This window comes from Rattus norvegicus, chromosome 17, assembly GCF_021556685.1.
Source record: "Rattus norvegicus strain SHRSP/BbbUtx chromosome 17, alternate assembly SHRSP_T2T, whole genome shotgun sequence".
Lineage (NCBI taxonomy): Eukaryota > Metazoa > Chordata > Mammalia > Rodentia > Muridae > Rattus > Rattus norvegicus.
In genome coordinates, this window is record NC_141550.1 from 79,234,659 (window position 1) to 79,252,667 (window position 18,009).

Genomic DNA, 18,009 nt, shown 5'->3' on the forward strand with positions numbered 1-18,009 from the left:
AGAGCGTGTCCCGAGCCTCCGCCGCCTAGGCCGGATTCGTGAGGAGCGGAGCGGAGGCAGCAGCGAGGCCGAGGGTGCCCGCCGGCTGTGCTGAGCCGCCGCCATGGGCAGTGAGTGTGGTGGCTGGAGCGCGAACCGCAAGGGCCGCGGGTCCCTTCGGGCTGTGGGCAGTGGAGTCGCTTCCCCGGTGGGGTCGTTTTGGGGGCGGGGGATGCGCAGGCCTCGCTGGGGTAGCCGCGGACGGCTCGAGCTGGGGACCTCCTCCAAGGCTCCTCCGGTCAGCCAGGCCTTGTCCGGCGGGTCACGGGGAACCCAGAGGTCCCGATTTGCTCCCCTTAGGAGGCCAGGAGCGAGGATGGCGCGGGGAGGCCATTGGCTGGGGGCGGGGGGAGTTAGCACACACTCCACGGCTTTGGACCACTTGGGCTTTTTCTGGATCTTAGGAAACTCATTAATCTTTAAAAAAAATTATTATTCCTGAATCACGCTTTCTTGGTGTGTTGCGATGAATAAATCTCCCTCATTTAAAAAAAAAAAACGTGATTCATAGCCTGTGTTTTAGGGGAGGAAAGGCGTGTGATCGGTCGCAGCTCAGCATTTTCCTTGATTAATTCTTCCCAGTCATTCTGTAGTGTTCATTGAAAACTGTAAGTTGGTGCGCGCGGTATGGACGAGGCCTCGTATATATTTATAAGAGCCTTCAAGGGCCCTGCCCAATCACTCACCCTCATGTATAGCCACACAAATACTTACCTAACAGTTGACATGTTTGTGTATAAAGGGGCACGTTAACTGCGTGTCCAAGCGATGCACCCAATTGGCCAACAGTAGACATTTGGGGGAGATTGGGAAGGAAATAGATGAGACCCTTGGCTTTGAATTGCGAATAAAAATAGAATTCTTCAACACGGGGAGAGGCAATACATGGCGGCACGCAACAGCGTTGTTTGAACCTGAATGCCAGCACGGTAAATCATAAAATGCCAAGAAATCTCGAGTCGCCTGGATGGACTGAGATGGGAAGGAAAGGGAATAAGGAGACTCTAAGGAGTTTCCTGATGTGACCCATAGTTTTGCTTTTTGTTTATTACAGGTGAATATTTTCAGATTTTAGATTTACTTTCTAAATAGTCCAAATGTACTGCCAATTATAACTCCAGGTCAATGACTTCCCCTTTTTGGAGTCCCGCTGGAGTAGAAGGCAGTGTCTATCCCTAATCCTTGGTTTGTCTTTGATTTACTGCAGAAGTAGCCTGGGTAGTTACCATTCTCTGAGCTGATTCTTGTGTGTAAGCAAGTATTTTGACGTGGTTGCTTAGAGAATGACCAACCTTGAAATGCAGCTAACTGAAGTGAAGTAGGGATTGTGGAGGTTAAATGTTGTCTGTAGGAGAGGCTCCTGGGTTTGTTTGTTTGTTTGTTTGCTTGTTTGTTTTCCCCTAGTGAATGTCAAGCTCCTACCCTACTATTCCTGGGAAAGGTTCCCTCTGCTATTTTACTGTCATTAATTACTACATTAGCTAAGTACTGTAATAAACTATGTTTGCTTATTTTATATAGTGATGATCCGATTATTTTCTGTTCTGCATATATGTAAAAGGGTTAGGTTTAAACCTGAAGAAACAAAGAAGTCATGGTTCATTACTTATTTTCCTTGTACTCAACAGCTATCTGGGAGGTTTTGTTTCTTGTAGATTCCCTCACTTGAGCTTGAGAACCGTATGATTATTTAATTTGGGTGGATGTGGTAAACTGCTGTTAAAGAAAATTTGTTTTTGGAACCATTCAAAGATACATTTTTTTAAAACTCTATAATTTTTTTCTTACAGTCAAGTTTTTAGAAGTTATTAAACCTTTCTGTGCAGTTCTACCAGAAATTCAGAAGCCTGAAAGGAAAGTAAGTATAATATTTTAGTAATATAGCAGGTAACAGAGTGACTTACTTTGCAAAAGCACCAAGGTTGATATGCTTATCCCAACCATTTCTGGCTGTCAGTGGAAAAACTGTTACCTCCTTATTTTTCAAACAAGTATAAATCTGTTTTTTTTGTTTTGTTTTGTTTTGTTTTGTTTTGTTTTGTTTTGTTTGAGACAGGGTTTCTCTGTGCAACAGCCATGGCTGTTTAGGAGTTCTCTTTGTAGACCAGGCTAGCCTTGAACTCAGAGATTCACTTGACTCTGCCACCACCTGGCCTGTTTTAATTTTTAAGTTACATTTATTTTTCTCATATGTAAGTGTCTGTGCCTGTGCACCAATGTACTATGGTGTACATGTGAAGGTCAGAGGGCAACTTTTGAGAATTGATTCTCTTCTCAATAACTGTGGGTCTCGGGGAGGGGAGGAGGAAGAGAAGGAAGAAGGGAGACTAGGAGACCAAGACAGAAGGAGGGAAGGAGATGGGGAGAGAGATTAAGACTAGGCAGGATTCTCATTCTATCAAAAATGTTTTAAGTTACAGTGTTTCCAACCCAAGTGGTTCTTGGCCTTTGTGTTAGTTAAGATACAGAACACGCTGGGCCATGTTGGTGCTCTATAATTTCCTTTTTTTTTTTTTTTTAAACATTTATTTATTTATTATGTATACATCATACAGCTTTCTGCCTGCATGTATGCACCTGCAGGCCAGAAGAGGGCACCAGACATGATTATAGATGGTTGTGAGCCACCATGTGGTTGCTGGGAATTGAACTCAGGACCTCTGGAAGAGCAGTCAGTGCTCTTAACCACTGAGCCATCTCTCCAGCCCCTATAATTTCTTTATATAGGATTTGTATATGGCTAGCTAGTGGTACGATCTGATGGATAGGTTTTGGTTAGTACCAACTCTTCTACCTAATAAATTGCATTGTGTAAGTATAGACCACCCATATTTTGATTTCTTGTTTGGAAAGAACTAGCAGGGATGTGTTTTGAAGGTGTAACAACTAAACACATTGTTCTTCAGTCACTGAGCATATTTGGAAGTAAGACATAAATTTCCAGAAATAATATTAATTTCAAATTTTCCAGTTACCACACTATCCTCCTACTTTAAGCTCTTAGGGAATTAGTAACAAATAGAGACAAAGAGATTGATAAGACTTTTGTCAGACTTGCTGTTTTATTTAGAGGCACTTTTAATTTTTAATGACCTGAGATGGTAGAGATGGCTACTCAGTTATACTTTAGACATCCTAAAGTGTAACTTTTCGTAGTTTATGAAATACCCCAGGATTCCCGTGTCATCGTTCAGTATTTCACGAAGTCCCCTGTCTGTCTGAAACTCGTGGATCATCGGGTCTACTTTACTTTGCTTCCTCTTCAGTTCCTTCTACCCTGTGGGGTGTGCATGAAACATGTCTATATTTAAATTATCTTTCTTGTGGCAGCACGTAGGAGCTAGTTGGAGATACAGATTTAACTATTACAAGCTGTTCTTGAGTCTTTCAAATAGATTCCAGATAGCACCAAATAGATCAAAAACCTTAATGTAACAAGGGAATCCTGAGCTGTGAGAAAAAAGAAGAGAGAACGCACTGTAGGTACAGGTCTATGCAGAGACCTTCTGGATGGGGCTGCAGTCACTCAGAGGATAATGCCAACAGTTGACAAAAGGAATTTTATGAAATTAAAAGTTTCTGTACAGCAAAGGAAAAGGCATTCAGAGACAGACTACAGAATGAGAGAAAATCTGACATGAGGATTCATATCTAGAATATACAGAGAAGTCAGAAAACTTAAAAATATTTCCTTTTGTTTTGCAAAGGAAAGACTTACGTTTGAGATGCTTGGCTGTTTATTTTAGCTGCAACAAGCTAGGTTATAGGTGCAAGCCCCACTGGGGAATGGTTATGGTACCTTAATGTGGACTTTTGCTTTGAAATTGGTTTTTCTTGGTTTTGATTGATCATTCTTTATACTTCTGTTGTACAGATTCAGTTTAGAGAGAAGGTACTGTGGACTGCTATAACACTCTTCATTTTCTTAGTATGCTGTCAGGTATGTAATCAAACTAGTGAGTACATGTCTGTATTTTAAGGTTTTGATTAGTAAGAATTAGAAAAACTGATAAATATATTGAGTGTTGCTTTTTTTTTGGTAAGATTTATGTGTGTGTGTGTGTGTGTGTGTGTGTGTGTGTGTGTGTGTGTGTGTGTGTGTGATGTATGGTTGCCTATGGAGGCTGGAATTGTGTGTTAGATCCCCTGGAGCTGGACTTTCAGGTCGTCGTGAGCTGCCCATTGTGGGTTCTAAGAATTGAACTGTGTCCTCTGGAAGAGCAGTCAGGATACCTAGCTTTTAAGTCATCTTTGCAGTTCTGAGTTCTGCCGTGTTTAATTTTTTGTAGTCTGGGTGTCAGACTCAGGATTTGTGCTGTGTGCTAAAGTGCGTTGAAGTGAGCATCGTCATGGTCGGCACCATTGTTATGATTACCATGGTTTGTTTTGTTTTGTTTCCAGATCGGGCGTCTCTGTACAGGATTTCAAAGCTCTCCTCCAGCTTGTTTTGCAGACCAGGCAGGCCTCTAGTACTGCCCAGTTTATTACTGTGTGGATGTGTGTGCAAGTGCACGCTCTAGCATGTGCGTGCACACCTCGCATCATGGCCTGTGTGTGGAGATAGAGGACAACTGTGGGAGTGGGTTCTCTCCATTCACCCTGTGGGTTCCAGGGACTGAACTTAGGTTGACAGGGTTGGCGACAGGTACCTTAACCTGCTGAGCTATTTTGCTGGTCCACGTGTTGGAGAATGAAATTATCAGGTCATTAAATACTTTTATTTATGTACTTGATTTAATTTTGTTTTGGATGGTCAGAGAGTAGTTTTTGTTGTTGTTTGTTTTTGTTTTTAAATTCAGAAAGTGCAAAGAAAAAGCATGAATTTATATTTCTACCATACGCTTTTAACATCTCTGAAGTTGTCCCATCATTTAAAAAATCAACTTTAGGGAGTTATATGTACAAAGTAACACTTTTAAATGTGCATTTTGAAGAATTTTGACAGATGTGTGCATTGAGGAATCTGTTACCTAAGTTGGTACAGAACCTGTTTGTTCCCCTCAAATGTTCCTTGTAACTCTTGATCCTCTATTCAGCTCCTCAGTCCTGGGGAAGCTCCCACCTGCCCTTCCTCACTGTAATTTTCTTTTCTAGAATTCTACATACATGTTGTTGTGTTGTCTGTAACATTTTAGACATTTATTCATGTTGTTAGCGTGCCAGCAGTCTTACTTCTACTGTGAGTGTATCATGATGCACTCACTTATACACTGGACACTTGGCTCGTGTGCAGCTTTGTCTGACACAGGCTGCTGTGAATGTCTGTGCACAGGTTGTTCTGCTCTCAGGCATTAGGCTGTCCTAATAGGTGGGATTTTAGTTTGAATTCCCTTGATAAATGGTACTGAGCAACTTTTTCACGTGATATATATTTGGTATAAGTTTGTCTTTCGTAAAGTATCTTTCAAGTCATTTGCCTATTTTAAATTTTTGGAAGTGGTTATTGTTTCATTATTGAACTTTGAACTTGGTTTTGTGGATATAGTATTTTTTTTTTTTTTTTTTTGGTTCTTTTTTTTCGGAGCTGGGAACCGAACCCAGGGCCTTGCGCTTCCTAGGCAAGCGCTCTACCACTGAGCTAAATCCCCAACCCCTAGTATATTTTTTTTTGTCCAATAAAAGTATAAAGATTTATTTTTACCATCTCTCTCTCTCTCTCTCTCTCTCTCTCTCTCTCTCTCTCTCTCTCTCTCTCTCTCTCTCTCTCTCTTGTTTCTTTCAAGACAGGGTTCCTCTGGGTAGCCCTGGCTGCCCTGGAACTCTGTAGACCAGGCTGGCCTCGGACCCAGAGATCCACCTGTCCTGTCCCCCCCCAGCCCCCCTTCTCCCTGCTCCCCCTCAGTGCTGGGACTAAAGGCTTTGCCCAGCATCATTGCTGTTGTTGTTGAGATGGGCCTCTGTGTAGCCTCTGAAGGCCTTGTGAGCTGCAGCCTCATGAGTGTCACTGGACTGCCACTTACCTAACCCAGCTAAGGACGGCTTTTGTTCTCTTTTGAGACAGCACCTCACTGCATAGCCTCGCTGGCCTGGAGCTTGCTATGTAGGACAAGCTGCAGGCTGCCTCCAAATCACAGAAATCCTCCTGCCTCTGCCTCCCAACTGCTGGCATTAAAGGAATTCATCACTTTGCTGGGTCAGACCAAGCTGAGAAAATTTTGCCTGTTGTAAGGTCAGGAAGACTCTTCTCTTGTGTTCCTCTGAACATTTTAGCTCACATACTGTCTTGCGAGCTTTGCCAAGTTAATTTTGAGGGATGAGATGGGGATTGCTGATTATTTCTTTCTACAAAGGTATCCTGTTGTTCTAGAACAATTTATTGAGAAATTTCCCAACTCTCTTGAACTCTTGAACTCTCATTGAAAACCAGTTTTAATATAAACACATCTTGATCTCCTGTTTTCTTGATCTATATGGACATTTTACAGTAAATTACTTATATTCATACCCGTAACGTCAAAGTAAGTCATAATTGAAAGGTGTCACGTGAGTGTTCAAGAGGAGCCCTGAGATGAGATGACTGTTGGGGAGTGTGCTGGCTACTCTCTTGTCAGCTTGGTACAAGCTAGAGCTCTCTGAGGAGAGACCTTCAATTGGGAGAATGCTTCTCTCAGACCCACTGTGGGATGGGACGCTGCTACTCAGATGTTTCCTTCCTTCCTCCTCCTCCTCTTCCTCCCCCTCTTCTTCCCCCTCCTCCTCTTCCCCCTCTTCTTCCTCCTCCTCCTCCTCCTCCCCCTCTTCTTCCTCCTCCTCTTCTTCTTCTTTTTCTTTTTCTGACAAGGTCTCACTATGTATCCTACTGTTCTGGAATTCACTGCATAGACCAGGTTGGTCTAGAACTCATAGAGGTCTGCCTGCTTCTGTCTCCTGAGGGTTGGGACTAAAGGCACACACCACTGTGCTCTGTTCCTGCTTAATGGTTGATATAGGAGAGCCCAGACATTGTGGGTGGTGCATCCTGAGGCAGTGCTGCTCCTGGGTGGCATAAGAAAAGATGCTGAAGGAGCCATTCAGCATGACTCCTCCGTGGCCTCTGCTGCAGCTCCTGTCTGACTCTCTATTCTGGCTTCTCTGGAAAATGAGGTATCCCTTTCTTCTTCAAGTTGCTTTTGGCCATGGTGTTTTTTCATGGCAATAGACACCCCGATTAAAACAGGGGATATAGGGGTTGGGGAGTTAGCTCAGTGGTAGAGTGCTTGCTAAAGGCCCTGTGTTCGGTCCCCAGCTCCGGGAAAAACAAACAAACAAACAAACAAACAAACAAAAAACAACAACAACAACAAAAAAACGAAAAAAACAGGGGATATGAGTAATTAGCGCCATAGATAGATAGAGAGGCAGTAGCACAGTGGGCCCCTTGAGGAGAGTTGAGGCCTCCGTATCAGACAGTATGGTAGGTCTCTGAAGACAGGAATCATGCCGTGTGGGAGGAGGGAGGGTCTCTTCTTACACATTTCTGAGAACAGCCTGAGCCTGCGGGCAGGCTCTCTTATTCCTAAGCAGGAGGCATAGAAGAAGGGTAAGGAGCCAGGTTTTTGGCCATCAGTGCTCACCTTGATATAAACTCACTTTTTAGGCTGGAGAGATGTTGGGATCTGGGACTCAAATATCTTAGGGTGCCTGTTGGTATCTGTGACGGGAGAACTGCCTGAAGTTTTGTGTTCTGAGGAGGAGCTGGAGTCTGACATTACATTTTTTTTTTTTTTTTTTTTTGGTTCTTTTTTTTTTTGGAGCTGGGGACCGAACCCAGGGCCTTGCGCTTCCTAGGTAAGTGCTCTACCACTGAGCTAAATCCCCAGCCCCCCCCCCCTTTTTTTTTTTTAAAGAGATGTTACATCTCTTTTTTTTTTTTTTTTTTTTTATTCATTTATTATATATAAGTACACTGTAGTTGTCCTCAGATACACCAGAATAGGGCATCGGATCTCTTTACAGATGGTTGTGAGCCACCATGTGGTTGCTGGGAATTGAACTCAGGACCTCTGGAAGAGTAGTCGGGTGCTCTTAACCACTGAGCCATCTCTCCAGCCTCCGATATTACATTCTTTCACGAGTCAGGAAACGTCCTGCAACTTTGTTCTTTTTTGAAAATCACCAACTCTAGGGCTTTTATGTTTCCATATAAATATCTAGAATCATGTGTATTTTTGTAAAAAAGCACATTTGGGAATATCACACACTCACACACACACATACGCACACACACACACTCACACATGCACACACACGCACACACATTGACTTATGTTGATTTATGAGAATTGTCATCTTAGAAATACTGAATCTTTTAATATAGGGATCAGCAAACTTCAACCTGTAAAAGTACAGATCAGATCGTGATGTTTTGGGATTTAAATCATTATCCAGATCCCAAGAAGAATGACTTCCAGGCCTAGTCCCGCAGGCCTGCGTGTGACCTTAGTTCCTCTGGAGGCTGAGGCAGGGTCTCAAGGCTAGCCAGGACAGGTTACTGAGATACCGTCTACAGAGTTAAAATGAGGACAAAACAAAAAACCCAGTTGCTCCCTCCCTAACCCTAAGGGCTTGTCTAGTTTGGATAAACCCGACATTGAGTACCCCTAACAGAAATACCCACCTCCCTGACATTTCCTACTAGAAACTAGTGCCGTTTCTCAGGAATGGCTGCCGAGGCCCATTTATGCTTTTGTGTTACCTACTTTCCCTGTGTTTATGTAGTTGCTACGATGATGCTTTTTGTCTTTCACACGTTTGGGCAGATCTGTCCAGTGTGGGTGATGTCAGCTGAATATAAAACAAGTTCTAGCCAGTTTTCTCTAGCTTGAGGGAATGGTGGGAGGTGAGATAAGCTGAGATCATTACATTAAATACTTCAGGGCTCTGCTTGGAGGTCTTTTCCCTCCCTCCCTCCCTTCTGTTGTTGTTATTGTTGTCGGCTGTCTTGAGAGCATCTCACCACCTAGCTGTGGAGGTCTATATTCCATTCTGCTCCAAGTCATTCCTCCGTTTTCAGACGTAGCATAGCCCCATGGTCTAGTTTTATTCTAGAGACTCACCCCGACCGCTCAACACCCCTTCCTCTCAGCTGCTGTTCCTAATTCCTCTTAACAACGCAGGGAGAGTGATGGTGCCGATGGCTTGCTGATGTTCAGTGTGCTGCCCCGTGGCGCCCTCTTCTTGTTTAGCAGCTGTATTAGTCACTTACCCTGTCCTGCCACAAACCACCTGGCAGAAGCGACCTCGGGAAGATGGCACGCTGTATGGTGGCTCACACCTTGAGGGTTTGCTCTCAGTCCATGGTTGCAGAAAGGCGCCGTGACAGGAGCATGGATAGAGTGGTGGTCACATTGTGTCTACTGTCAGGAAGCAGAGAGAGATGAATGCTGCTACTTCACCTGCTTGACCCTTTGACCTGCTTGAGTACTTGATCCAGCCTATGGGTTGGTGTCTCCTGCTTTCAGGATGGCGCCTCACCCTTCAAACGTCTCTGAAAATACTTTCCTAGATATGTCTGAGCTTGTTTCATAGGTGACTAAATCCTGTCAGTTAATGCTCCCTGTCACCCACTGCAGCTGCTCTGTGTGTGCCTGCCTGTCCTGGGGCGTTGAAATCCTGATTAGCCTTTACTCTTTCCTGTGTCTGTCCTTTGTTACGTGCCTGCCACAGCCGGAAATCCTGTGATGTGCCTGAAACCTGCCATCTTGTTCCCTTTCAGCACCGAGGATGAACTGTGGCCCTTAAGCTTGCGAGGCAGATCCTGAGCCAGATCTCAGACCTGTTCTTGGAGCCGTCTCAGATGCGCCTTATTTAGCCTTGGCTTGCCACTGCTTTTGAAAATCCCTACTGCTTGTTTTCTACATCTCCATGCAGTCAGTTCAGGCTTCTGTCAGAACACGGGATGTTTGGGTTTTCAGAGTACTACATGTAGTGTATTACTATGTGCCAGATTTGCTAAAAGAGAGACTTTACAGAAGGTAGACGGAGCAGTTTCTCTGGACATTTAAGGACTCCTGAATCTGGCAGCTCCAGAGGAAGGATGGAGTATAGTTCAGGGGCTTAGATAAGGGCTGCCCTGTAGTGCTGTTCAGTTCCTACCCAGGGACTCTCAATCTCACGTCTCTCAGGTGAAGGCTATTCACGGACACCGGGCACACACTAGCCATGCCTTCTGCTTTACCAGTTTGTTTCATTGCCTAGCTTAGTAAGAGTTCAAAGATCCCAGAGATTTAGTGATTTAAAACTTCTGGCAGCAGAGGTTGGGGATTTAGCTCAGTGGTAGGGTGCTTGCCTAGCAAGCGCAAGGCCCTGTGTTCGGTCCCCAGCTCCGGAAAAAAAAGAAAAGAAAAAAAAAAAGGGCTGGAGAGATTGACTCAGTGGTTAAGAGCACTGACTACTCTTTCAGAGGTCCTGAGTTCAAATCCCAGCAACCACATGGTGGCTCACAACCATTTGTAATGAGATCCAATGCCCTCTTCTGGTGTGTCTGAAGACAGCTACAGTGTACTTACATATAATAAATAAATAAATATAATAAATCTTTAAAAAAAACCAAACTTCTGGCAGCATATTTTGGAATTTAAAAGAACATTTAAAATTGTTTTACAGTTTTTGTTTTTTGCATTTATGTGTGTGTGTATGTGTGTGTGTGTGTGTGTGTGTCCGCACACAAGCATTTGCTGAGGTATGAGAGTGTGATCACAGACATGTCTGTCACGATGTTCTTTTCATATGGTCCTCATGCTTATGTGAAAACATGGTTATCAACTGAGGTAAATTCCTGAGTCCCTACAGATTTCCGAAATTAGCACTGTAAGTTTCTTTGTGCATCAACCTGCATTTTTGAGAAAGGAATGAATCATCTTTGAGAAGGGGGTTTCTGCCAAATGCTGTTTCTTAGACATAGGTTGTCATGGAGATGTGTAATAACCCAGTTGTAAAGGGCCTACTTTGTATGTGCCAGGCTCTGGGTTTCTCCCCAATATGCTAAGGAAACTAAACATGGGTCATGTAATAGGCAATAGTTTGAAGAGTTTTTCTTTCCTTGTTTTCTCCCACTCTCCTTCCCCCTCCCTCCCTCCTTCCTTTCTTTTCTTGTTGGCTGTTGCTGCTTCAGTCTTCTAAGTGCTGGGATTACAGGTGTGGTCCATCAGGGCTCCCCAAAGACCTTGTTTGTTTATTTCTGGATTAAAAGTTAGCATGTATCGGGGTATAATAGATTGCTCAAAATTCAGGGCTATCCTGGGCTACATAGCAAGTTGTAAACCAGCCTGCATTATGGAGTGAGAATAATGTAAAAAAAAGAAAATGGGTGAGAGATGATGTCTTGTGATAGAATATTTGATAATTCCTAAAAAGAATAAGGAAGAAATATCAATCATAATCTCACCTCTTAAATATAACCAGTATTTAACCCTTAAAAAGATGTCTTTCCCAGTATTATTTTCTGTACGTGTTCTTAGAGTTTTGAAGTTATACTGCATAGGATTTTGAGTTTTAGTTTTTACTTTTGTTTGTTTGTCTGTTTAAGACAGGGTTTCTCTGTGTAGCAGCCCTGGCTGGCATGGAAGTTGTTCTGTAGACCAGGTTAGCCTTTAACTCACAGAGCTTCACCTGACTCTGCCTCCCAGGTACTGGGATTAAAGGTGTGCACTCCTGGCAGGAGTACTAAAGTACTTAGAGCTCACAAGCAGTGTCCAGCAGGCATCGTAGGCCAAGCAGTGTGTCTTAATTAAGCGCAGCCCGCCTGCAGTAAGTGTCTGTGCTGGTGTTTCAGATTCCACTGTTTGGGATCATGTCGTCGGACTCTGCGGATCCCTTCTACTGGATGAGAGTTATTCTTGCATCCAACAGAGGTACGCACTCCTGACCACCATCCTCCCGTCAAACAGTATCTCACTATGGAACTCTTTATGTAGATTATGCTGGCCTCTACCTCTGAGATCTCCTCCTGCCTCTACCTCCTAAGTGCTGTGATTAGAGGTGTGTGCCATCGAGACCAGTTTACCTGTTGTATAGACGCTGGACACTGGCCCAGTTTGATGGTCTAGCTGGCCTGTCTCGACAGCACACACTGTGTCCTGAGAGCCTAGGTGACAGGTGGGACAGCTGCTGAGCTGTGTGTACACTGGTGCTGGAGATCGAGCCCTTTACCCACTGACCGAGCCCCCCCCTCAGCCTTCTCCTAGCTCGGGTTCCCACAGAGACCCATGGTCCGCAGTGTCGGGAGGGGATGGACTGGAGCTGGAGTTTAATTCTTAGACCAGTGGGAGAGGAAAGCTTGGACTAAAGCCCTCAAGTGTGAGACAGCAGGACACACAGACTGGGAGATTGTGAGGACTGAGGGATGCCAGCAGTCAGGCTGCCCAGTTGTGGCTGGCTCATGAGGCTGCTTGAATTTCACAAATGGCGATTGCATGCTGGGGGGAATACTTTGAAAGGATGGCAGGTTTTTGGTAGTTGATTTTTAGATTATAGGAGTAATATTGGTTCATTTACTAATTAAAATTGTGTGTGTGTGTGTGTGTGTGTGTGTGTGTGTGTGTGTGTGCTCACACAAGTGACAGTGAGCCTGTGGAGCTGTTCCCTTAACATGGGTCCCCGGGATTGAACTCAGGTGCCAGCCTTGCCTCAGAGCACATTCCTCACTGAGCGTCGCACCAGCTCCACCCCTTCCTATTCTCTGCCAAATTTATTAACAGTTTCAAATACTCTGGGTGCACGCAGCCCCATCCTCCTGCCGAGTCCCTGTTCCATTTTCATGTCTTCTTTTCCCTTTCTTTAGTTTATATTATGGGTGTTCTGCCTGCATGTATGACTGTAGGCCCATGGAGACTCAAAAAAATCCTCTGGAAGTGGAGTTGCAAATAGTTGTGAACGCCATACGGGTGCCGGGAATCAAGCCTGAGTCCTCTAGAACTGCTGAGCATCTCTCCCGCCCCCTTGTTTTGTTTTGCTTTGTGACCTAGTGGGCTTGGCGTGGAGTTGTTCACAGGGACGTGAGTAGTCACCAGCGACCTCTGGTGACTGCTGAAGGCAAGCGTTGAGTGGTGTAGTCTTGTGCAGACTGTTTACATGCATCAGTGACTCCTGTGGACTCACGAGTGCCACAGCCATAAGGTACACGTAGGACCGCATGTCACAGCCTGCCTTCCTCCCCATTACCCAGCTCTTCCATTCCTCCCACCCCTTTCTCTGAGATGTCCCTGAGGTGTGGATGGTGGTGGTGATGCAGTCCTTCGTCTTGAAGGCCGAATGGAGTAGCCGCTTGTTTTCAGCACATTGTTCAAGCACTCATCCTTGTAGAAGCACAGTCACTGTAGGGGCAGCCACTTTGTTCACAGAGCCGCACAGCTCTGATATGTGCAGTCCCTGGTTCTTGGAAGTTTTCTAATGTCTGCAATGCATCAGCATTTATAAAATATACATATATATATATATATATACATATATATATATATATATCTCCCATTCCTGGGATGTGGGTAAGTTTCAGATAATTATCCAGATTTTTCCTCTGCATATATTCATTTATACTTACATTTATATGCTTAAAAGTAGGATATACATACCCAAATCCATATATTCACACAAGTATACATACGTACTGTTCTTTTTTAATGTCTTCAGTGAGTTACTTTATTTAATGGGCATATTACAGTATGAGAATATAATGTAATTTATTTAATCATTGATTCAACAAGCATTCCTTTTTTAAAAAAAGATTTATTTATTTTATTTATGTGAGCATACTGTAGTACCAGAAGAGGGCCCTGGATCCCTTTACAAATGGTTGTAGGCCACCATGTGGTGGCTGGGAATTGCACTCAGGATCTCTGGAAGAGCAGTCAGTGCTCTAACCACTGAGCCGCCTCTCCAGCCCGCCAAGCATTTGTTGATCTTACTGTGTGTCACTTGCTAAGCGTAGCACCTAAGCCAATATCCTGAGCCTCCCAAGGATTGCTCACCTGCGATCCTAGCACTTAGGAAGTAAAGGCAGGAGAATGGGACTTCAAGGTCATCCCTGGCCACATAGATAATTCGAGGCTAGCCTGGGCTAAATACCAAGCCTCTGTTTTAGAAACAAATAAGGTTTGATGAGATGGTTCAGCAAAGTTAAAGCCCCTGCCACCACGCCTGATGATCTGAGAGTTTATTGTCCAGGACCCACACCCACATGATGGAAGGAGAGAAGTAACACAATGCAAAATTGTACCGTGTCAGGTGTGTGCCCAGACACACACACACACACACACACACACACACACACACACACACACACGACTAATAATGTAAATAAGTAATAGAGTAAAAGGTTTATATGATCTGAAGAGAAACTGGACTATAACAAGTAAATAAATACGATAAAAGTCTAAATAACACCCAATTATAGTGTAAGTTTTAAAAACAATGATTTAGACAAAAATCTTGGAAGCTCTTCCTTTTTCCCTCCTCCCCTCCCTCCTCCCCTCCCTCCCTTCCTCCTTCCTTCCCTCCCTTTCTGTGCTGGAGATTAAATACAGGGCTTTGCATTTATGCTAGGCAGGGATGCTAGCTACAGCCCACCTCTGTTTACTTACTTTTTAAAATTTTGTGTTGTGGGCAATTAAACATTAGGGCCTTACATGTTAGACTGTATTCTACTACAAAGCTATATTATATCATGTTATAAATTACAAATATAAATGTATTTGTGAATAAGTGCACGAGTGTGTCAGTCTGTATTTAGAAGTCAGAGGACAACTCTCAGGAATCTGTTTTTTCCTCACCCCATGTGGATCCTGGGACCTGTATTCAGTGCCATTACTGACTTAAGTCATTTTGCTGGCCCAGGATATTGAACTCTGGGCTCAGGTTCTCTAAAACTTAGCTGTACCTGCCAGACCCAAAAGGTTTCTTTTAAGAAGGACTTCATATTTTAAGTTTAGAGTTTATAGAAATTTAATATTTTTATAGCATAACACTTTTTACCCACTGTATTGTTGCTGGTTTGTTAATAAATGATCTTTAATTCATGTTTAAGGAATCAGTGGAAATTTGGTAATATTTAAAACCTTTTCTTAAACATTCAGGGCTGGGATGCTCTAAACTGAACTGTATTAGGTATAAAAGTTATTTCTTCTTTGTTCCTTCCTTTACAGGAACATTGATGGAATTGGGTATTTCCCCAATTGTAACATCTGGTTTGATTATGCAGTTGTTAGCTGGAGCCAAAATCATTGAAGTCGGAGATACACCCAAAGATAGAGCTCTGTTCAATGGAGCCCAGAAACGTGAGCAAACATAAAATTAACGAGCTTTTCCCAAGTTTGAGTATGGTTGTGGTAAAGATGTTTCCTAGTTTTTGGGTTTTACTATGTTTTGTCTTTGGTTGTAAGCATATACTCCTTTTTTGTCAGTATTTGGTATGATCATTACCATTGGGCAAGCCATTGTGTATGTCATGACGGGGATGTACGGGGACCCTGCAGAAATGGGTGCTGGGATCTGCCTCCTTATCATTATTCAGGTAAGACGTCTTGGTTTTCATATGCTGGTAGACTTTGGCACCTTATCTAACAGTTCTTCTGGTGAATGACAGAAATCAGTTCCTACTGAATTATTTAGTTACAATATGATTGCTGAAATGACTTAATAAATGTGTTGATGTAAAAACGTTTATTCTAATAGCTTCACAGTCTGTCACTGTTACGGTTGCTGCTCTATCATTGTTCTGTGATGTTCATTTCCACATTCTGAGGTCTCTGAAATCAGCTGTATTCCCTCAGGTAACATTACATTCCTGTTGTTGCCAGCCAAGTGGCAGTGGTTGGGTATTGGTTGCCTTTGGGTGGCTGTCACCTTGGCCATACTGGCTAGGGTTAGCATCCTAGCTGTTCCTTTATGCCCTGTAGGTACAATCGATGTTTGAGTTTACTTGTTGGCTGAAATCACTTGAGAAAAGTGATTGTGAAACCCAGCATTGAGGCACACGCCTGGAGTCCCAGTTGTTGGGGGGTTGCAGGAGAGGATTTCTTGAACCACCAATTAGAGACAAGCATGTGCAGCATTAAACTGTTATCACGGAAATGAAACTTGCTAATCTCAGAAAGTGCACTAACAGCGAGCTGGCTGAAAAACAGCGTCCTCGTCTGAAAGTGAATGGGTGTAGTAAGGCATTTGTTGTAGTTTAGTGGGCAGCCCTCAAACTGAGAGGCTGCTTGCCTTTGCATTATGATTGCTTAGATTTTAGGGATTTACCAGAGTATCTAGTCCTTTTCTTTCTTGGTGGAATACAAAATTATGATGTTCTAAATGTAATTATGTATATACTTATATCCATGTGCTCCATGGAGGATAATTTATTGATTTATTTATGGCAGTGTCATGTAGCCTGGGCTGCCCTCAGACTCAGGAGATAGCCGAGGATGACCTTGAGCTTTTGCTCCTCCCACTCGTGTGTCCCAGGTGCTTGAATCACTCACACCCGCCATGCCATGCCTGGTTCACGTGGGACTGGGCTTGACCCAGAGCTACAGCTGCAGATCCAGCCTCTGCACTTCTGGAATGGATAGTTCAGAGCTGACTTTTTCAAGACCAACATAATTTTGACTGTATATAATATTCAGAGGATTTTTTTTTCTTTTTAAAGTTTTAAGTTAATAAAATAGAGTCCTGGTTAGCGTAGAAATTTACTTTATCTACTGTTTGAAATTAGAATTAATTTAGGATTTTTTTCCTAATAGTTCAAAAGATCAAGTTCTTATTTTTGAAATAGTCTCCAATGCCATTATTTGAGGAATAAATGGCTATCTCATTGGGTATAATTTACCATTTTTTCTTTTCCTTCTTTCCTTTCTTTCTTTTATTCTTTTCTTTCTTTCCTTCCTCCCCTCCCCTCCTCTCTCTCTCTCTCTCTCTCTCTCTCTCTCTCTCTCTCTCTCTCTCTCTCTCTTTCTTTCTTTCTTTTCTTCTTTTTAATAAGTCAGGGAGCCTGACTCAGGTCAGGTTAGCCTGCCAAGTGTCTGTTTGCATGGTTAATAAGGATGGCCTCTAATAGGCTATCACCGTTTTGTCTGTGCTCCAGGGCCAGATTTTTAATGGATTATAACTTGCTAAGACCTAGTGAGTTCACTTGCAGTATAAGTTGTGTTTCCCAAGAGGATAATAGTTCCTTTATTTCTCCATTTACAAATCACTTGTTTGACACATTATAGCCTTTGGGACTTGACTGGGGAGAGAAGATCCTCTGGACACTGACTTTAGTCTCCTTCAGTGCTCAGGGTTTTTACTGCTGGTGCAGTGCTGAAGAGGCCACTGATAGGAAGGACATCATGTTTGCTTTTGTTTCTTTAAAGCAGTGTGTGTCAACCCCTTTGGGGATGAAGGACTCTTTCACAGGGGTTGCATATCAGATACTTACATTACAACTCAAAACAGCACTAACATTTCAGTTATGAATGAAGGTCATTTTATGGTTGGAGTCACCACAGCATGAGGAACAGTATTAAAGGATCACAGTGGGGAAGGCTAAGAACCCCTGGTTTAAAACATTTGCTTCATGCAGCCAATAAACTTTTATGTTTGAGAGTTGAAGGTTGGATCCAGGGCCTTGAGAACACCAAGTACACATTACCTCTGTGATTCTCTCTTAGCCTCAAGTAGCCATGAGTTAAAAAGATGTTCAGAACTAGTATTACTCTTGGAACATTCTGTACCAGTGTAATTTTCTGACCTTCCCGTAAACTAGGCTGAGAGTCATGGAACGTAACTGAGTAGCTGTTGAGGCAGGTGGCCTTTACAGCACAGCTTGTTAAGAAGGAAAGGGGAAAAAATATTATTAACTTGTTGGCATAACTGGTATATAATGTGATGAGTTCTTTTAGTGTTAATGTATAAAGAAAAATGCCATGTTTGATTGTTGGTGGGCGGTGACCCATTTGTGTCTTTTCAAGGGGTTGCTTACATGGAAGATTTGTGGCTACCCTGAAGAGCCAGGATTGGATCAGTGTGTGT

General features: G+C 43.2%; 1 protein-coding gene across 10 annotated transcripts in view; it reads left to right on the forward strand.

Moving 5' to 3' along the window:
- Window positions 1-18,009, forward strand: part of Sec61a2 (SEC61 translocon subunit alpha 2) — a 26,899-nt gene continuing 8,890 nt past the window's right edge. For 3 of the 10 annotated variants that reach the window (XM_087591167.1, XM_087591165.1, XM_087591172.1), the window contains exons 1-5: window positions 1-110; window positions 1,830-1,897; window positions 3,914-3,979; window positions 15,156-15,287; window positions 15,414-15,523. In XM_087591167.1, the coding sequence (XP_087447293.1) occupies window positions 3,970-3,979; window positions 15,156-15,287; window positions 15,414-15,523 (252 nt within the window). In that variant the 5' untranslated portion in view covers window positions 1-110; window positions 1,830-1,897; window positions 3,914-3,969. 10 annotated transcript variants of the gene reach the window in all.